At 36.9% G+C, this 21,868-nt stretch overlaps 1 protein-coding gene across 9 annotated transcripts in view; it reads left to right on the forward strand.

The window, feature by feature from the left end:
• The window catches only part of SENP7 (SUMO specific peptidase 7), a 39,599-nt gene that overhangs the window by 12,012 nt on the left and 5,719 nt on the right, over window positions 1-21,868 (forward strand). For 6 of the 9 annotated variants that reach the window (XM_082751808.1, XM_082751806.1, XM_082751807.1 and 3 more), the window contains 17 exons: window positions 1,118-1,315; window positions 5,296-5,411; window positions 6,865-7,034; window positions 7,648-8,005; window positions 8,544-8,722; window positions 9,466-9,612; window positions 10,756-10,789; window positions 11,578-11,745; window positions 13,248-13,510; window positions 14,572-14,705; window positions 15,596-15,712; window positions 17,248-17,367; window positions 18,652-18,744; window positions 19,542-19,720; window positions 20,152-20,204; window positions 20,539-20,576; window positions 20,813-20,881. In XM_082751808.1, the coding sequence (XP_082607934.1) occupies window positions 1,118-1,315; window positions 5,296-5,411; window positions 6,865-7,034; window positions 7,648-8,005; window positions 8,544-8,722; window positions 9,466-9,612; window positions 10,756-10,789; window positions 11,578-11,745; window positions 13,248-13,510; window positions 14,572-14,705; window positions 15,596-15,712; window positions 17,248-17,367; window positions 18,652-18,744; window positions 19,542-19,720; window positions 20,152-20,204; window positions 20,539-20,576; window positions 20,813-20,881 (2,436 nt within the window). The remainder of the gene's footprint in view (window positions 1-1,117; window positions 1,316-5,295; window positions 5,412-6,864; window positions 7,035-7,647; window positions 8,006-8,543; window positions 8,723-9,465; window positions 9,613-10,755; window positions 10,790-11,577; window positions 11,746-13,247; window positions 13,511-14,571; window positions 14,706-15,595; window positions 15,713-17,247; window positions 17,368-18,651; window positions 18,745-19,541; window positions 19,721-20,151; window positions 20,205-20,538; window positions 20,577-20,812; window positions 20,882-21,868) is intronic. The other 3 variants (XM_082751812.1, XM_082751813.1, XM_082751811.1) reach the window with 1 other exon arrangement.

Genomic DNA, 21,868 nt, shown 5'->3' on the forward strand with positions numbered 1-21,868 from the left:
AAGTCCAGTGGTCACTGATGTTTCTCTCTGAGCTTCTGACGATAAACAGTTTAGGGACTTCCTTTATTGGAGGTTGCATCCAGACTATGGTATTCTTCTGTATCACTCTTCCTCTAAATTGTATTTATAATGATAAATCATTGCATGTTACCCGTGAGTCTTTGCAACAGCCTGTCCCTAATGTAGCCTCCTGATTAAAAATAGATTTGCATCTCAATGCAGGAGGAGATCTGAGTGCTCCCCAGACATCACGCAGTCTGTACTGGAGTGTGATTTGTGGGTGAATACAGGCATCAGGAGAATTATGCAGGAGATACCCAAAAGACAACATTGTTTGTAATAGATGTGAAAAAGGCCATGACAATATATCATGATCCAAAATAACTCGGACTGGAAGTGGTAGAATTTAAACCCAGTTTGAGAAAGAGGAGGGGAGTAAGTCAAAGGCTGTACAACAAGCTGGCTGCAGTTGCATTTTGCAAAATAAGTTGTGCTGCTCTTATACATCTGTGGTTCAGTGAACATCTTCATATTTTTGGCTAGCTTATTTTTGTGGTAGTCTCTTAGAGTTGCAGATGTTTTTCTGAGCCTCGCTATTTCTATATTGTAGAATCTCCCCTGAAAGTTGTGGAGGGGGAACAAAATCTAATGCTAACTTTTTGTGTATGTGCTCCTTTTTACCTGTTGACTAACTGCTTGAGGGGGTTCTGTTTTACTGGAGGCTTCTTGTTCACAGGAAAATCAAGATTGTTTGCTCCATAATTCAGAGAAATATCTACAGATATTGATTGAATTGTTTTAGAGCTGCTTTAGTGTTATTAAACAATACTTAGATTATGTATTAGAGGCAACATAGTGTGAATAGTACTTTGTTAAGGTGAAATTATTTCCCTAGCCTTTTCCTTTACAAATTCTTGCCTTTATTTTTTGGCTTTATCTGCTTACCTTGGATTTTAAGTTTTTTAGTGGCATTTTGTTTCTAGAGGATTGAGAAAAGAGTAATGAAGTTTGATGATGCTGGGCATTATCAAGCCCCTAAAATGCATGAATTTAACATGAAGCTTCTTTCTCTGGATTTTGGTGCAGTATTTATGATTTACTGTTATATATATGGCAGGCAACCTCAAGTTATCTTGACGAATGTCCTGAGGACGAGAATTGGAAGAAAATACATAGACAGCCACGTAATAATTGATGCTGATTTATCTGATGCTGACAAATTACAATCAGGTCAACTAGCTTCATCATCAGTTACCAACGTGCAGACATGTCAAATATTAAGTTCTCCTCATGAAAGTTCTTTTCTGTCCGAAAGGTATGTTACTCAGTGCTGATTTCACTGGTTTTCCTGAAATGACATAACTTCACAATGGAAAAGATTTGCACAGGAACAATTTTTATAATACTCCTGCCTTGAAGCAGAAGTTGAATTTCCAGAGTGCAAACTAACATCCCTCTCTGATGAGCCATTTTAACTTCACATTTATTCTGATTCAAGCTGTGCATTACATCAAGAGGCTACTCTTCTCTCAGAAGAGGAATCTGCATTTCCAGTGGATAGCTGGTTTTGATCTTTGAAGACAGACATGTAATTCAAACATAGTTCAGTTGGTTTTATGTCCAGAATGAGTCCTGTTTTCCTGTTGCTATTAATGTGTTCTAACATAGTTTCAAGTAACTTCCGTACAGGATTTTGCCAAGCTCCTCTTTGTGATTTGTTCATTTCTTTTCTCATTAATCCATCAGAGATGTAAGTCTCATCAACAGATGACCACTGTTTAAGGGCTGTGTGTGTGTCACACTCATTGCTTAGCATCTGCTTTTCCTCTTTTCTTCCTGTGTTTACATTGATTGAACACCACAGTAATGCTTGACACACAAAACTAGCAGAAAGTAGATATTATAATTATATAATGTTTTTTTTTTTTCCAGTCCAGGATGGGAGTTGAATTCACAGTAAGCTGTTTCTTCTTGCCTTTTATGGCCTTCTCTTTGCTTAACAGCAAAGTATCCACAGGAACAAATAGCTAGGTATCTGTGGGCAGAAAATAGAATGAGGAAGGAAGAGAAGAAGAATTGGTGGGGGCAGGAATAATCAACAGTTTCTAGATTAAAGAAATATTAAAAAATCTTGAGAAAAGTAAGTTATACATGTACTCTTCATTCTGATACATGAACATGTTAGAGAACATTGTAGGTGGGGAGTTTGGATTGGATTTTCTTTGTTTTGTTTTACTACAAAATCTTTAAGATCTATATTTTTTTCTTCTTTGTATTGTTTTGTACAATGGGAGGTAGTGCATTCGTAGAGAGGAAAACACCAACTTTTTAATGTAATGCTCTACATCCAAGGAAGCATCTTGTGTGTTTTTTCAAGCTCATAGTTGAAGGGTGGCTGTTGTATATTAAGCACAAGAATGGCTTGAACTCTCCAGTACTGAAACAGCTGATAACCACTCTGCTCCGTGTAACCCTGTGAAGAGGAGAAACAGCGACAGAAATCCATTACTGACATACCAATAGAGGGAAGTTCAGACTTTTTAAATAAAAGTATGGAACTAAATCTATATTAATTTAGGTTAAGTAATGTCTGTATTTTTCTGTAGTTAATTTTCTCTTTTTAGGTAAAAAGGGTCTGAGTAATATATATATATATTTTTTTAGTAGGTGGTTTCCTCAACTTGCTTTAGATTTGGTGGTGTTCGTTGCTTGAAGGATTAGCTTTCCTGAAATGCAGTTTTCTAATGCATGAAGTAAAAAGCTCATTATTAGCAGGAAAGCACATGAGGAGGATTTTGCACTTTACCCTCCCAGTGACCAGGGTATTAGTGCAAGTTCTAATACATATCTACATATCCTGTGGGAAATGGAGAATTTAGGGTTTGTTCCAACAAAGACACGGTTTGATCCTGGTCACCTCTCTGTAGTTCCTGTCTGTGCAAGGATACACTTGGCATGGTTTCTGATTTTGGAGTCTCTTCTGAGCAGCCGAAGCTTCCCCCTTATTATGGATATGCATATGTATGCACTTGGCCCTGTTGAGATTCTCTGGTACCATCAGAGTAACTAGAATGCAGGTTCTGTTGTACTGAACGTTGTTCCTTTGGTATGCTATGGAAATCACAAATGAAGTAAAAGAATTGTGTGTGATCAAAACAGGGGGGTCGTAAGTTAACTGTCCTCTATCAGCTAGCACTTGTGAGTTCCCTGTTTCCTTTCTTGCTTTTGATGTTACAGAGGGGATTTTGCATTGCTTTTTCACTGAAACCCAGCATGAAATGCATTTGTTTAAGTCACCACTGATCTACCGGTATAATGAATTTAAGGTGGGTCTTAAATGTAATAAACTTAGGGCTGTCTAAATTTATGCTTGTTTCTCGTGGCACTTGAGAACACTTCAGAATATACTTTCACAGCCTCTTAGGTTATGCATATACCTGTTAAGAGGTGCATTTTAAATTCAACTATCTGTGCAGACTGCAAATAAAAATAAAACCTGCACAGTTCATATATATATAGAGTAAATATGTTCAGGGAAGTCCACTAAGTGAACCATTCTTAGAAAAGTGCCCTATTTCTTGTTAAGATGTCTCAATTATGATATTGATGTAAAAGAAAATCTAAAAAACACTTAAGTATTTTCATTCAAAGCAGTCAGATTACATGTTCTGAATACAAGCATTTAAGTAGAGTTGTGGGTTCCAAAATCAAGTTTTCTGCAGTAAGGCTAGCCATTCCTTACCTAGAGCTGCCTGCTCTTTGGAAGACTCTGTCGTGTTCAATATCTAGAATGAATGATAAAGTTTATCTCCATATACTCTTCTTGTGCATATGGGCACATCTGTGGTTCTTGGCGAGTGGCAAGAGAGTTAGTAATTCCTTCGTGGTGTTTATGTAGTGTTCATCACTAATATCAGAGCACTCTGGAAATCTTTATTTACCTTCACAGCATTCCCGAAGAGCAGTCAAACTCCAGTTTACAGATATGGTGCTGAAGATTGGGCAGCTGTTCAGAAAGTGTCTAACAATTTTGGTTGTCCAGTTAAAGATGGCAAAGAGTGTTCTTTCCCTTGGTTCACGACATTCTTTACAGGTCCAAGCTCAGCTGTTTGGACCCATATGATCAACAGTTAGATCTTTGCAAATTGGACTGCAAAATTCCAAGTTAAACACATATTAAAAAGATTAACACAAAATCATTTTGTACTAAGCGAGGTAACAAAAGGAGGAAAGGAACAGATTTTGCAGAGGAGCATTTATCTTTTAAATCTTCTGTTTTTTTTTTTTGTTTGTTTGTTTTTCTTATCTTCCAACTCTCACAGCAAATGAAGCAAAGGTCAAGAATGTTAGTTTCCTGGTAAATTTTCAGAAGAGAAGTCTTGTATATTCGATGTAATTATGTTGCAGTGAGAAAATATCACGTTACCATATTGAGTTATATGTTCATAATACATACACTGGAAGCCAGAGTACAGTTACGTAAGACTTCTGTCAGCTCTAAGTAGCCTGCAGAGAATGTGTGAAGTTAAAATAGTGAAGTTAACATTTGCAACATCAGACTCAAATGTAAGGATGTCATACAGTTTAGGCTATCACTGCATCCTATCTATATATTCTCCAATATATTAAAAACAAAAATCAAAAACAAATAAAAAACCCCAGATGATTACTTTCTTGTATGTCCTTATTTTTAGAATGAAGGTACAAGCTCAGAAATACATGTGTAGGTTTACTAGTTTTCCATACTGTAAACCCTGTCTATATCTTTTCCGTTTCTTACTCATTCAGATCCCTCTCTGTCCAACTCCCTTCAAAATTACTGTTTCAGGCTCTTTTGAGCAGGAACTTCGTTTTCAAGTCTTTTCTCGTTGCAGGAACTTACCCTGTGGACTCTATTAGCAGTTCTAAATCTAAGTAACAAATATACTACTTTGCCTCATTCCTACTACATTCAAAGGCAAGGATACAATTAGTTGACTGTTGTTCTCTTTTTTTTTTTTTTTGTTCTGTGTTCTCATGGCAGTCATGCTTTACAGCAAAATAATATTTCAGTGTCTGGTATCAAGCATGTCAAATTTTCATTCCTTGCGTCTTCTATAAACATTCATTTCATTAGTGATGTCAGAGCATCTGCATATTTTCATAATGGGAACTGAAATAGCTTGTGTTTCATTTGCTGAGCTCCACCTGCTTTTGAGAGGCAGAAATTTGTCTAACCAACTCTTGTTTCTGTTGAGGTTTTTTTTAAGTATTCTTCCAAAATTAAAGATAACTCTTGGTTAATGTTCTTTACAGGCCAGAATATTGCTCAAGAATGACAGATGATGATCTGTCTGAATTGACCAAAGCTTCTAAGGAACCAGAAAGAAGTAATGTCGTCACCTGTAGAAGACGAGAGCTACAAAAGAAAGGTTTGTAATGAGCAATAACCTAGCGTTCAGATATGATGGTTTGAGATTGCTGAGAATATATATTTTTTCTGAAGTCTAGTGTTACAAGCAGAGCACAGAAATAAAATAATAGTCGTTGCATCATTGCATTATTAATATATGTTGCAGTATATATGTTTTCTCAAAACCAAGCTTTTACAGGTATGGTGAAATGTATCAGGTAGTTATGTTTTTAAATAAGAATAAAGCCATGATGAATCAGATCTGTGAACAAAAAGAAACTGAGAGAAGCCTCACTACATCATTATAATCCTGATTTTTTAAAAATAAATCTCTTTATTCTCAAGAATGGAATATATTAGGAATACTGAAATGGTTTGTGAACCCCGCTGAAATTTCTACTGCATGACTATTTTTTTTTTTTTTTGTTGAAAATAAGGAGCTGATTTTATAGGGGGAACATACGGTCTTCTCAATACCTGTCCTGGTTTCAGTTAGAACAGAATTAATTTTCTTCCTAGTAGCTGGTGGAATGCTGTGTTTTGGCTTAGGATGAGAAGAGTGCTGATAACACCCCGATGTTTTAATTGTTGCAGAGCCGTGCTTATACCAAGCCAAGGACATCTCAGCCTTTCGCTCTGTCCTGCCAACAGGCAGGCTGGGGGTGCAGTAAGAGCTGGGAGGGGACAGACCCAGGACAGGTGACCCGAACTAGCCAAAGGGGTATTCCATACCATCTGACGTCATGCTAAACAATATATAGGGGTGGCTAGCCGGGGGGAGGGGGCCGGACTGCTCGGGGTTAAGCTGGGCATCGGTCAGCGGGTGGTGAGCAATTGCATTGTGCATCACTTGTTTGTACATATTATTATTAGTAGTACTATTATCATCATTGTATTATTATTATTATTATTATTATTGTTATTATTATTATTATTATTATTATTATTATTATTATTATTATTATTATTATTATTATTATTATTATTATTATTTTCCTGTCTTATTAAACTGTCTTTATCTCAACTCATGGGCTTCACTTTCCATTTCTCTCCCCCGTCCCAGAGAGGGAGGGGGGAGGGTGAGCGAACGGCTGCGTGGTGTTTAGCTGCCAGCCGGGTTAAACCACGACAATACCGTTTAGTAACATTTGCGGATGCAAACAGGAAGGTGGAGAATGTTGCATCCAGGAGAAACTAAAAGAAAGACCGCGGAATATAGAGCACTAATTCATACTTGGGAGTAGTGACTTTGGTTATATGCTTATCTATTCTTGTGACGATAATGTTTCCCATATTATTTTAGGGAATATGTTCTGACAACTACACACAATTAGAAAAGAACTATCTCTCATGGAAGTTGTCTGCTGCCATGTGATTTATATAAAATGTAATAGATACCAAGAAATACAAAGATACATGCAAAGAAATACAAAGTGTAACCCATTAAATCACTTTTTCTTTTTTTAACACAGAAAACAAGAACTGTGATGAACTGGATAAGAGGAAAAGAAACACAAACAGTACTTCTCTTAGTTGGAAGGGATCAAGCTGTTTGGATTCTGAGAAAAGGAAAAGAAGATATAGTGGCCATATTTCTGATGATTGTAATGCACACATTCCAGAAAAATCACTTCTACAGCCTGTAAGTTGCATTTAATTTTAATTTATACATTTGTATACATGTTTGCCCATGCTGTGCACTTGCATGCACTTCTGTAGTAGCGGTAGCAATATCCAAAATTCAAGAATTGTACTGATAAATAGGGTATCTAGCAGAACTGTGGCATCTATTGAGTTCAGTGATGCATCAAGAAGAGCGAGTATGTACATCTGTTCGCGGTATCAGAATATGCCTGTTGTAGCAGAAAGGTTGAGAGAGAGGAATGACAGTGTTTCTTTCAGACAGGAGCATGGAGTAAAATAACTTGGGAAATAAGTTACCTAGCTAAAGTGAAGCTCTCTTCACAGACGGTATAACTGATTGGGGAACTTCTATACAAAATTTGTGAAGTATACCTGATGTTACTGAAATCTTGTGGATGGTGAATTCCTTCTTCCTCCTCCATCTGTCATACCCTTTCCGAAAGTTTTATTCTTATCAGTTATTTAGGAAAAAAAAAAAAAGACTTATTGAATCAGCTATAATTATTTTATCTAGCTCATAGCAAAGTCAGTTATCACTAATCTGAACCGTCACAGAAAGGTCAAGGAATAAATATACAATACATATCTTTTGTCTGATTCATATTTTCTAGAAAGAGCAAAGATTGAGTTCAACTCCACGTCCTGGCTGCAGAACTCCTTGTGAGGATGAACAAGATCACAGATCTAACCTGGTGCAGGGTTGCATTGCCCGGACATTGGAGAGAGACTCTAAATTAGACACTCTCACCCACAACCATTTAAACCCTGTTCACAGCTGCACAGTGAAACCTGGCTCAGAGTCTCCTCCCAGAAATATGTCAGAGAAACAGCTTCCTGCCTCTAGCGAGGATGTGATTTCAACACAAATTAGTGCCATCAGGAAATCAAAGGCAGCCCCGTCACAGTACCTGAGCAGGCTCCGGAACAGAATCTGCAGGGGTGATCGGCCAGTTGTTTCGGTTGACCCAAGTATGTACTGTGTCTGTGTTGCTGACTGTTACTATTGATACGCTTAGGTACTGGGAGAGCTCACGCATGGCTGACTAATTGAAATATATGGAACAAAAGATTGAGAACAGACTGTCCAGTACAATCTACTGGAGTACAGATGGTAAAAGGTAAAGAAGGCAGAGAGCAGGATTTTCAAATTCCAGTCCTTATCTTGCAGCTGGCTTTTGTGGCTATGGAAAATAAAGATTGTGCCTTTTAATGATCTTTAAATTGAGAAAAGTACTCTCTCTTTGTTGAAGCAGGTATGTTGTGGCTTACCTCTTTTAATAGTCTTTTAATAATTTTGAAAATTGAGTATGAAACGATAATAAAGATAGAACACAGTACATCTTGTTACATACAGTTTTGTGCACACAGGCCATGGCTGGCTGGGATCATGTTTTTTGGTATTACATCTGGAAGAGAGAGAGGATTTTGCTAATCTGAAATCTACAACGAAAGAAGTATTCTCAAGTCGGCATCTTATAGTATACGTATCTATTTTTCCCCTCTTTAGTTGTCCTTTCCAGTGATGATGAAGATGGATCTTCCGAACCAAATGATGGAGTTTCTGAACCTAAATGTATAGAACTGCTGCAGGGTAATAGTACTGATATTAAAGAAACAGATCAAGAGTCTGACGTCCTTTTCTCAGAAAAGCCATTGGAAGACAATGTGGAAAGCTGTACAGAGCAGGTAGTCCAGTTTTTGGCCTATGTATTGTTATACCCTCCCTTTAATTTATTTATACAGAGTTTATTTCTGCTTGCACATTAGGACAAGTGTGAAATGCTTAGTGCAGATACCATTAGCCCCAGCCAAGGCGTAGCTGTAGTAACTTATTTCATGGTAGTTTCTTTTGTTATCTGGTCCACTGTTGTATTTCATTGCCTGGAGAAGTTGAAGCATCTTTGTAGACACCAGAACAGGATAGGTTCAAGTTTCCTTTCCTGTGGGTCTAGCAGTGGAATTACAATCTAAAACAAACCATGAAAGTTGTTTCCCCTTTTTAAATGAACGACGAGCTTTGTGTTGCCTTGTTTGACCTGGATTTGGGCTATCTCTTTAATCCGGAAACAGGCCAAGAGAGCCATTGTTGCTTCCTCTCACAGATGCATCATTTTGATCATAAGCATTGAATTGGATCCTGTACCTTCAGTCTCAGAAGAGGAGTGTTTTCTGTTGCTCTGTTTTACAAGTTTTCACTTGGCTGTAAACTTGGCTGTAAATAAGTAAAGAGAGCAGGTTGTATCTTGATAATAGAAGGTTCGGATCAAGATATGATTCAACCCTTGAGGAGGTTATCAGTAATGACTGTGATAAAAACTTACGGCTTTTATTTTAGAATTTGGCTTTGGGAGTAAATTCTTAAAAACAGAATTTGTAAGACTGCAGAAGGGAAATGCCTCATTTAATACTCATATACTTTTTTTTTCCAGCTTTTAACAGAGTCAGATGAAGTTAATTGTCCCATCAGCTTATCTTCTCGAAGCAAACCTAGTGAACAGATGAACCCAAGATTAGATTTTGAATTTGATAATCTGTACATCGGGAAATATAAATGGTTATCAACAGGTCCTGCTAGGGTAAGTTGATGTATTATGGTGTCATCTTGATAAAATTTTAAAATGAAAATTCTGGTTATGGTATTTGGTTATAGTACAAATTTTAGAATAAAATAATCATAGTGATCAGAGTTGAGATGTTTATTATGCACTGATGTTAGCATTTAAACAGAAAAGTCATCGTTTTGTAGCTTCAAAGACTGTTAAAACAATACTAAAAGCATTAGTGCATAGGCAACATGTGACTCAAAAGGGCATAGAAACGTAAGTGAAGGTGTACTTTAAATGCAGTACCAGCTCCAGAAGTTTCCACAGGCCTTTGACTATGTTCATTGTATTTATTGCAGTTATAAAAGTATAAGCATGTGTATTTTTTTTTTGTTCATAGCTAGACATATTGAAATACTGACTTGTAATAATAATTTAAGCTTTTCACAAAGCAGCAATTTTGTGCAGCAGTTCTTATGCAGTAATGAAAACATCTCATGAAAATCTCTTAAATGAATGAAATCTCTTAAATGAATATGCCAAAAACATTTCAGGGACCAGTTTAAATATTTTAGAATCAATGCTTTTAGGTGGAAAGTGAAATTTTTCCTTGGGGGAAAAAAAAAAAGTCATTCTTAGTGGTTGCAGTAAAGTAAGAGCAACCTCTTCTGTGAGTGTATATGACAGCCTTCAGTCCAAGTGATCATAAAGCATTCTTTATTTAGCCAAGTCTTCTTAGCATAGTCGCAGTAGAAACTTTAGAGGCCTTCAGTGCAAAACTTAGTATAAATACCAAGGTCATTGTCCAGTGTCGACTGTTTATGTGGTATTTATTAGTTCAAATAGTGCAGCTTACACTTACAGTCTTTATCATGGAGCATCTAATAATAAGTTCCTTTTGTCTAAGCATAGATCTTTGTTGATTTTTTTTTTTAAGGAGTCTGTAGGCAACTCTAACTTACTGCTTATTCTCAGTGTCATTCGAATTCTGTAATACATATATAAGAGTGTTGTTTTATGTGGAATAGACAATGTTAAGTCTCAAATTAGGTCTGTTGTTTTCAGTTTATTTGGCTATAAGCAGTAAAAGATGTGGAGATAATAAAATATTCTTACTTAGTTTTAAACAATTTGTAAAAAGCAAACTCACCTATATTCTTTTTAATCTTATTTCAGTTTATGACCAAGTATATTACGATACCATTTCAAGGTAAGAATTTTTTTTTATTTAGCCTTCTCTTAACCATATCTTTAGAGTACAACACAGCATATATTTATATTGTGAATAGTTTATAATCTTACTTTCGCAAAAACACTGATTCATTTTTAAAATGCACATTTTTCAGTAAATGAAAGTGTTGGTGTCTACAGTGTAAGCATTAATAACAGCAGGTTTTTACATTTTTAAGGTAACTTTTAGTTTTAATGGCTTGCTTGTACATTCCTGCGTATATGAAGTGCTGAACTGTATTTAATGTACCAAACCATGTTTTTGAGGTGAAACATTAATCCTTTCAGATTAGGGTTTTTAGACCCTAAGGTTTATTAAAAATGTATGGATTGATTAAAGCCAAGAGGAACATAAGTATGGATTTGCTATCAGTCTGTTATCCAAAGGTGATGTATGGTTTACTATATCTCATAGCATTTCTAAGGTGGATTGACCAAAAGAAAATAAGAGTTCATGACTTGCAAATTTATGAAATGTGTATGTATTAATTGTGGTTATTCTGAGCAAGAATAAGATTTCTCTTCCATGAAGATTATGTTTAACTTTTGGTGTTATTGTTTGGTATCTTTGTTTTACCTGGTTTGATATAAGTGATTTAAGTACTAAATTCTCAACACATTTAGTATAGTGCTAGGAATAAAATATGTGAATACAGTTTTAATGCACTCTAATAGTACTGAGGTCTTAGTATGTAATTACTATGACATGCATGACTTCAATTATCTATGGTAGCGAAATAAAGTTAATTTAAATCTTATTTTCTACAGTGGCACTTAATAAGAATACCAAGCTGACAGTGGATACCCTGGATTTGAGAAGGTTTGGCGTGTGGAGAAGTGATGGTGGCTGTTCAACAATAATTTTCCTTTGGTTGTCTGCGGATTATGTAGAAAAGATTGAAACCCAATTAGGAAAGCGGGTTATCAGCAAACCATGTGAGTAATCACTTTCCCTAAATGAAAAGGTCTAGTACATGTCATGTCAGTAACGGGGTTATTTTACATTTGCACTTCTGGAATTTTAAGGAAAACCAATAGCTTTTTTAAGACAAAAATCAGTCAGTTCTGCTTTTCCAAATATGAGCATAACGAGACATCTTAGAAGAAAACCCCAGCATAATGTGATTCGAAATCACTGCTACATAAATCAATAAAATAAAAGATCTTGTAACATTGTTCAATTTTGTGTGTCAAGGTCTTTAAAAACTAGGCTTGTGTAAGAAGTACCCCTCTCAAAAATAAATGGGATATGGTAAGTATCCTTACTCTTGAGTAGTGTATATGCTAGAAGAATGGCATGGCAGATAAATGTTGATTTGGTTCTTTGACAAGACTGCCAAGGCAATTGGATTATTATTGGAGAAAATTTTGACTAGATGCCAAATGGGATGGTTAGTGTGTAGGATCTTACAGATTAGCTGTTTGTTTTTTTGAGGGTGAAGGTCTGTAAGAACTGAGTATAACTTTTGCTCAATTAATTCAGAGTGTTTGAATCATGCCATGTTTTTACATTAGCAAAGTCATTACAAAATGACATCTAGCAAAATTATGATGTCAGAGTTGCCTTTGTGAAATTTAACAGTACTTCTACCCTGTACAGTCACTACCTCTATAAAGATAAAATGTATGTAATGCTAACTTTACCTGAGGAGCAGGAGTTCTTTAACATGAGACATTAAGTGAAGTTTTAGCAGTGAGTTACCTTCACTTTTCTATATCTGAGTTTATTAAAGTTACTGGTAGTGTCTATAGACACAGCTACCAGTTAAATGAGCGGTATCTAAGTATGAAGCTGTGGGACGTTTCTTAGTATTAGGTATATGTATCTTGATTACGTATTTATTCTGGTGGAAACCTTCAGGAATTATTAAATTTCTATGCTTGAATGTTTTAAGCCTTTTAAATACACACCAATGTAAATCTTCTGAAATGAATGTAGACACAGATCAGTGGTAGTTTTACAGATTGTGTAAATGGTTGCCACAGTTCTGCTCCGCTTTCTTAGTGTGATAACATTAGAGAAAAATATATCACGCCAGATCAAACAACTTCAGGGAGGAAAGCTGCTGCAGCTCCGTGTCTCCCGCTTCAATCTGTAGCAAGGCTGAAGACGTAGTCCCAGCAGGCATGCCCACATGTACACAGCTGACAGTGCATACTACAGACAGGCACAGAGTGTTCATATAAAGACAGACACCAGTAACAGTCTCATCCTGTTTCCCTCCCTGTGTGAGCAGGGTGGAGGCCCACTAGTGACCTGACGTCCGCTTTCTGCTCCTCTGGCCTTGTGGATGGGCTGATGGCCTTATGGTGAGCCCAGCAAGGATACTGCCTGGGCTCCTCCTGCTGTTGCCTCTCTGTGCTCCTCTGTGGGTGTGCAGGCAAGCATTTATCACATAACCTAATTGTTAATAATATCCATTCTCTCGTTTTTCCAGCCAAATCTAGCGAATTTGTTTTTCTTGAGTTGTCCCGACCACTCACTGAAGAAGAAGAAGCCAGTCTGTCTGAATTAATTGCAGACATAAGCAAGAAGAACAGAGCACCAGATCTCCCTGAATTTTTATCTTTGAAGCAAGCTTTACCCTTGTTTAAGGACCTGTCTCCTGAAGAAAGCTCTTTTATGAGTTCCAGTAAAGACCTACTAAAGCTATGTGTCACAAAAGAGAATACCTCATATGCTCATGAGCCTGCATTTCAGGTTAGTGAGTAGCTGTTGCTTGATTCATCACTACTTGTTGGCATTTGCATATTCCAGTAAGTTTTAGATCAGTCGGGTGCAGAAAATAAGTTTTATTTATCCATAGCGTAAAAAAACAACACAACAATGTTTGTTATTTCTCACAAGAGGCAAGATTTGCAATGAACTAGATTGTATGCACGAAGGAATAATGTGTAGACGTCATCTGTAAGTGGCAAATACTGAAGCTTTCAGTTCACTTATGGTTGTGTAAGCTTAGAACAAGTAGGGATTCCCTGCCCTTGTGCTGTCTCCAGGGCAGCAAGCCAGGAGTCAATAGCAATAGAGCCATTTTTCAGTTGAGGCAGAAGTGAATGGGTGCAGCAGAGGAGGAGCTGTGTATCTTACTCGTTCCAGACACCTCTAGGCTTCCCTGTGGGGGCTTCACAGCTTGAAATGTTAAAGGATTCCTAAGCCTGCTAAGGAGTTGGGACTGTGCGTGCCCCCGCTGAATAGTTAGATGTCTCAGCACAACCCCACATCATTGTCACTTCAGATATTATATGTGTTTGTTCTCATCAGTAAAAAGCACAGAGACAACACATCAGTCTGGGTGGGAAACTTGGAACTTAAAAGTAAAGCTGCTCTGCTTCCAGTTCAAATCTGTATTGCTTCAAGGCGAATTGTTAACTAGATTTTTAAGGCTTCCAAGGATACACAGCTCCTAGTAAGGCAGTTTGATATTTGTCTTCCGTCACCCTTTCAGGCCCTGTTTCTTCTCCAAAACTACTTCCGCCTCAGTTGGCTGAGTAATGCATATAAAAAGTTTAAGAGAGTGGTTAGAAACAGATGAAGACCTGTCACTATATTAAAGGGGCATGGCTTTTTTTTTTTTTTTTTGTCTGAGCTCTGGCACGTCTGTCTAAATGCTCGTTCATGTATGCTTCTGCTCTCCAGCAAAGTTCCTCTTCAGTGATGCAGTGTAGTCCTGCAGGCTTCAGGCTTGATTTTTGTGTGTGCTGTGTTACATATCAAGTTGTTTGATGCTTTTTATTATTGCCTTTTTTTTTTTTTTCTGGTAGAAATCAAAACCAAAAGTGTCCAGGCCCAGTTACGCCCTTGCAAATAAGCAGAGTAGTGGCTGCTATTCTATCTCTCTGTCCTCCGCACTGAATGAAGAATGGGAAGAAGTAAGAGAAACTGGAGCAGTTACGAAGTATGTATCTCTCATTTTAATGAGAAGATGGAGATGGAGCAAATTGATTTTAAAAGTTGATGGAATGAAAGCCCTGGCATGTTTGAGTTGATTTGAGAGTGTTGCGTGAAAGTTGTTACAGAAATGGAAAATACCATTAAATGTAAATGTAACTATTCCTGTTTCAATCTTAATAGTTAACAAACAAGATGGATATTACAGGGTGAAAGGAAAAAGAATCTCATAGAAGTTAGGGAATACCTGAACTGTGACTGCTAGGTCATATCATGGATGCATCAGTGGGAGGGTAGGGACTTTCTGACCTCCGTGAGTGTCCTCTAAGTCCATATCACAGCAAAACTGCTAACTTAAGCTGAGTCCTTTTTTTTTTCCTTTAAAATTTTTTCTTTCGCTGTTCTGTCATATTTGATTTATGTATAACTAGTTGGTCATACAGTTCACTACTTATTACAGGCCCTTGGTTAACAAAAGACATGCGAAAATGAGCACATGAATGTGTAATGCAGCAAGCTAGTAACAGAGTCTTAATGAACAGAAAATTACTGTTCATTCATACCTTTTGAGTATGTACCTCCCCTAGTATTTCTTCTCATTTTGTATAACCATTTGTAAATTACTTCTATCAATAGAAAAAAAAAAAAGGTGAAGGTGAAAAACAGTTTCCTTTTCAAAAGCTTTCTCAAAATTCCTGTGTTCTAGTGTGCAGTGTAAACACACTTACACTTCTATAAACACTCTTAGTATTGGGTGAAGGGCTTTTGAGGTAGTTAATGGCTTTAAGAACTACCATTTGTTTTCTAGAAATTATTTTCCATGCAGAACAGCCATACTAGGAAGTGTCAAGTAAAACATGTTTTTTTTGCTGTTATAATGTGATTTTTATTTTCTAGTCTGATTGTTTATCCACCCCCACCTGCAAAAGGAGGACTAGGAGTCACAAGAGAAGATCTAGAGTGCTTAGAATATGGGGAGTTTCTTAATGATGTCATCATTGACTTCTATCTTAAGTAAGTAATCAGGGACCTAATTGTTTCCTTCTTCCTCAGACTTGATCTGGACTTAACTGTAACTGTAAATATCTGTCACTAAATATGCTATAACAGTTTAAAAAGAAACAGTATGATGACATGGTAAGTTTGGCTTTTTTAAAAGTTCTTGTGTACTCTTAGCAGTTTTATCTGTTTCGATTTCATTCTCATTGGCCCTCAAAAGGGCTGTGATACCGAAAAGCTGGAGAAGAAAAAAGGCTGCATGGGGACCTCACAGAACAGAAAGTGCTGAGCAGTTTTCATCAGGCAATTGAGCAAAGCAGAGGGTCTGTACTAGGTAGTTTATTTACTACGTTTGCATGAAATTAAGTATTCTCAGCTCTTCTTTGCAAGAGTTCAGGGATTTTTTTTGATACATGGCTCCTGCAGAAAGGAACATAGCTAACACTTTTTGAGGAAGTTGTGGTTGCCTTAGCAGCTTCATGCCATCCTACTTAAGTGACTTGTGAAAGTAACTTCTTGAGAACTGGCATTGTAGGCCACCATTCCCTAAAGCTGAGATTTATTTTCCTGGTGCTGACTTAAACCTAAGCAGAATTCTGGCTTTTTTGAGGACTGTCTGCAAGAATTTCATTTAGCTTGGCATCCAGCATGTCAGTAGTAACTGTAACCAATAACAAGCCAGATAAAACTTTCCCATTCCTTTAGGCTAGAAGGAAACATGTACCAGAGTGTTTTGATGTAGTTTTACAGCGAAGCCCTCCTATATTCTGTTCTAAACTAAAATAAACCACATAGCGTGACCCTTGTAATAGCTAAAGCTCCTTCTTACCAGAAAAAGATTTGAATAAGGAATTTAATGCAATTATTGCAGAAAGCCCTCTGCTTTTTAAATTTCTTAGACTTCTTCCCATGTTTTCAGTTTTCATCGTGCTGCAAACTGTATGATCAATGACAGTGTTACATAAGTCATCAGGTGAAGCTGGAGGCACCTTGTGTAGTGTGGCTAAAATTTTAAGATCATTGAAATCATTAAAATTTTGGCCTTCTAGGATTACAGAGTAAACACTCAAGATAATGTTGGTAGTAAAATGGTCAACAGTAAAATCATAAAAAGCGAGTTCCTGAATGTATGTCTCAACTTTCATGTGCATAGCCTGTAGAAGTAAAATGGACAATTTGTACTACTAACCTGTTCAATGCTTTTTGAAAATGCAGAAGTATAGCACTGCATAGGCTTATATTTGGCCAGATTTTTAATCCTGGCTTAGTTGAAAAGCCCAGAAACATAACTTTGAAGATAAACGTAGCAGCATTGATACCAGAGCACAAACTTGAGATAAATGTACCTGTATTCTTAGTAGCTGGTGTCCATCCATGTGCCTGTTCAAAGTAGAGCAGACAGAAAAGTTTGGCATGATTAGCAGCTGTGAAGACAACTGATAAATACAATCTGAGTTTGCTAAATCATTAAAATAATCGTTCTTGTTTTTATCAGTAATAATACTTTCTAAAAAGGGAATATAACAATTTCCTTCTTTTTTCTTTGGTAGATACCTGCTGTTGGAGAAGGCTCCAAAACATCTAGCTGAACGTACACACATATTTAGCAGCTTTTTCTATAAGTGCCTGACCAGGACAGAAAAGAACTCTGAGGGAGATCCCAAAGTTTCGTAAGTTAATTTCAGATGGCATGCTGACCAGAAGTAAGCTATTTGTTGCTGCTATTCAGACGTTCCACAGATTGTCTCCAAATTAGCACATAAAACAGTAATCAGTGTTCTCCAAAGGGCTAATGGTTAAATGTTGTTGCTCACTATTTAAGCATTCTTGTGTTCTTCATTAAAATCTGTACACAATTCATACAGAGTAGGAATAAAAGTGTTAATCACCTTTCTCCAACTTTGAGAGTCTTCGCTTTAGGCAATTACTTAGATTTTGATCATTTTATTATAAACTCAGAGTTTTGCAAGGTAGCACATAATTTTAAGAAGTTGTACATCTAGAAATAATTTTAGATTTACCACATGATTCATGCTACATATTACTAATAAATTACTGTCCAATATTTTACGAAGAAATTTTTCTTGCACATCAACTGTATACACATGGGATTTTTTTACACTAACATCCTGGAGTTGGACAGTTTCACAAAAAGTTGTCAATAAGAGCTTAAGAACCCTGTATTGCTTTGCGCTTCCAGCTAAGTCTATACAAGCATTGGGACTGTCCGTAGCATGCTTGCAGTTTCTTCTCAACACTGGTGTTTGAGAGTGAAGCTTCTTGGAGTGATCATCTGCCAAGTATTTTCATATTGTTTTCATCACTCCGCTTGTCAAAGTTTTGTTGTTGTTTTTTTATCCCTGAACTGATTTTTTTTCTATTAATGAAGTCCCCATTTTTTTCATTTTTTGGTGAACTAGGCCACTTGCAGAAAGAGGGGTGCCATCTTTTTTCTGTGTCACAGTCATTGCTCATGAAACCTATGTTAAAGGAAAAATGCGACTTCTCAAGTATTTTCAAAGAAGTCTCAAAAATACAAGTTGTGTTTCTAAGAATGTCTCCCATCAGTTTAAGTGCTTGTCTTCTGACCCTGAATGTTCTGGGGTGAAGACAAAATGATCCATGTTAAGAAAGCTGTTGTGCCTTGGTCTGATTCCTTTTACAAGGCTGGACTGTCCGTACCCTTCTCATGGAACTAGACGGACACTTAATTCACTGTATTTCAAGGCCTGTAGCCGTTCTCAATCAGGAGATACATGTAGAAATTCAGGTTTTCTGTTTGGGTTTAGTCACGGGCTTAATGTTCTGCTGGTATATTTTTTCACTCAGAGAAATGTCAAGAACAAATAGAACAAGCATATAGGCATTGGGAATATGTAGGAGTGCTAATCCATGTACCTTAGTCTAGCTAAAAAGAACAAAACTGAACAGTAATTGTCATTTGGTTTCCGCAGAGCGGCACAAAGAAGACACAAAAGAGTAAGAACATGGACTCGCCACATAAACATCTTCAATAAAGATTATATCTTTGTGCCTGTGAATGAGGAGTAAGTCTCTGTGTTTTAAATACCTTTTCTGATATTTAAAGGTTAAATATTTGAATGTTACAATGATTTAAAATCTATGGCTGTAGACTTGGATAATTGGAAATGAGCACATTAGATTTTGAAGAAGTAACCACAAAGTGTGGGATGAGTAATTTTAAAGTCTTTCCAAAAGTTACTTATTAATTATCATTTTCAGTAAACTATTAATCTTTTTTCTTGGTTTTACTGCAAAATGCTTTTATATATTTCAAAATAAATTGCATATAATTATGATGATTCCCATGCAAGTTATATTTCTATAAAGAAATTCCAGCAGCTCATGGTGTTATTGGTAAAAGGAGCAGGAGGAATACTGTGCCTAGGCCTGGGTGAAGAACTGTCCTGCATGTGGAAGTTCCAGCAAAGATGAATAGTAATTGCGAGTTGCATATGTTAAGTATCTGCAGAAAGAGATAAAGCTAGAGGCATGCCATACCCTCAGCTGTATTCAAAGCTGAGATTACCATCATAGGTTATTTTATTACCTTACTTTATTTACAGTTGGATGGGTGATAAGGGAATTATAATTTGCTGTGGAAGGAATTAATATTTATTTTGGCAGTTATGCCATAATGAAAAGTAAAAAGTGAGTGAGAGGATTTGTGTGTGATGCCATGAAGTAACATTGCAACACCAGTTACGTGTTGTCCAACAGTTATCTATGAGTTCTCAATGTTATAAAAATTTCTCATATCCTTTTCAGAACCAAATGTTATAGAATTTTGACGTTTTTCCCCCCTCTCCCCATTGCTGGGCAGGTCTCATTGGTACATTGCAGTTATCTGTTTTCCTTGGTTAGAAGAAGCTGTATATGAGGAGTGTCCCTATCAGAATTCACTTCAGTCAGAGAAGGGGAGTGAGAACACTGTAACTGATTCAGTGTTGGCTTTTCCTGAAGAAGAAGAAATGGACGCAAACAGAAATTTATTCTCAAAAGGTAAATGACCTAGAAGAAAATTACGTTAAGTTGTATATAGTTCTAATGGTTTCTTAATCCTTGAGGGAGAGAGATAATGTCTGTAAAAGTATCTCTTATGTTAAGACAGATGTAATACGTTTTTGTATTACCATGCATAGCAAGGACTGCACTGCATTCTTTTTGCCAGCAAGTGTGGAAAATAATGGAAGGGACATGTAAAGCAGTGGCTCAGATCCCATCATGAGTAGAAAGTTCTTTGATTTCATTAAGAATTTTATCAGGAAGGAATGCCCACAGTAACTTTGCTTTTGAAACATTCAGAAGGGAAACAAAATTAGTTTATATTTTACTGTGTTTTTTGAATGCTAATAATAATGAATTTGAAAATGAAAATATTTCAGTTAGGAAATCTTTTCTTAAGACTTAATACATTTGTTCTTTTGTACTAGGTGGCAATGAAATTGCTGCTTCTGCCTCAGTCCTGGATGCAGGTATTTCTAAAGTAAGTGCCTTTCTGTGCTGACAGAGGAAACATATTACTCAATTTCTGAAGGCTTTGAGACTTGACCAGTGATTTTGCATTATCCTTTTTGCAGCTGCTGTTGCTATTTGCATGGCTTGCAGCATGTCCAAGGCACTTTGAATTAACCTGGCATCGTCCTTTACCTATCTATGTTGCCTATGCTATGGTTTCACATTTAAAAAAATCATTTCTTAGCAGTTTCTCTCTTTCTGAAATGGGAGTCTTTCTGGCTTTACCTTTGAATCTGTAAAAACATTTGGGTTTATACTTGTTGTAATTTTTGTAAGGTTAATTTTATTTTCTCTTCTCCCAGATCTCCCTGAGTAGTTCCAAAAGGCAAATTTGTAAAAGGTATGTTTCTGTTTTCATAGTACTTTTGTATCATTAAAGGGCTTATTAAGAAATTCTGCAGTGATTGATTCAGCTATTTGTCATACAGCTACAAATGTAGGGACTTGTCTGGTTTTGCTTTTTTTTTTTTTTTGTCGGTTTGTTCAGCTATTGATGCTCTTGTTAAGCCGTATTCAAAATAAAATCTTTGTGTTGGTAGTGAAACACTAAACTGATTTTTTTGTCATTGTCTACAGGCCTTGTATACTGATCTTAGATTCTTTGAAAGCTGGTTCCGTGCAGAAAACAGTTCAGGTTTTGAGAGAGTAAGTAACTACAGTTTCTATTAATGTGAAAGAGATGCTGCTGGTCATATTTCTATGTTCAAATTGCTTTCCTCTATAAAGATGTATATTTCTGTTGCTAAAAGAAAACCCATAAACAGCCACAACAATATTATAACAGCATTACAGAGATTTATGCCAGAAAGCTGTCTTTGTTCTGCAATAGATATAATGCAAAAATTGTAATGTGAACGGTCTTTTTGAAATTGTGAATAAATAATAATTAAAAGTAATTTTTCCCTTCCAGTTCAGCATTGGAAAGTGTTTTTAAGGTGCCATACCAATGCTAAATACAGTGGGATAATCGCCTTTATTGACCAGCTAGCCATGCTGTATTGAATGCATCCCAAAATGTCGTTTACCCTGGCTGTAGTTACCTGTAGTTTACTTTGGCTACTGGGGCACCCTCTTGGCTCATATGGAGCCCACTGTCAGCCAGCACCCCCAGGTCCCTCTCTGCACAACTGCTTTTCTGCCACTCGTTTCCCAGTCTCTACCTCTGTCTGGCATTACTGTGTCCCAGGTGCAGCATCTGGCATTTACCTTTCAAGAACTTTATGCTGTTGATGATTCCCAATGGTCTAGTCTATCCAGATCCCTCTTGCAAGGCCTCTCTTCCCTCCAGAAAGTCAACATCAACTCCCAGTTTAGTATGATTGGCAAACTTGCCACTACTGCATCCAGGTCACTGATAAAAATGTGAAAAACAGCCCTAGAATTGAGCCCTGGGGAACACCACTGGTGATCAGCTGCCAGCCAGATGCAGCCCCATTCACTACGAGTCTTTGGGGCCTAACGTGGAGCCAGTTCATCATCCAGTGTAGCGTGTACTTGCTCATCTCACAGTTGGACAATTTGTGCAGAAGGATACCCTGAGGTGACGGTATCAAAAGCCTTAGTAAAATCCAGAAAAATACACCCACTGCTTTCCCTTGGTGATCTTATCATAGAAGGATATCAAATCAGTGA

The sequence above is a fragment of the Aythya marila genome (assembly GCF_965140915.1).
Source record: "Aythya marila genome assembly, chromosome: 1".
In the NCBI taxonomy this organism is placed as follows: domain Eukaryota; kingdom Metazoa; phylum Chordata; class Aves; order Anseriformes; family Anatidae; genus Aythya; species Aythya marila.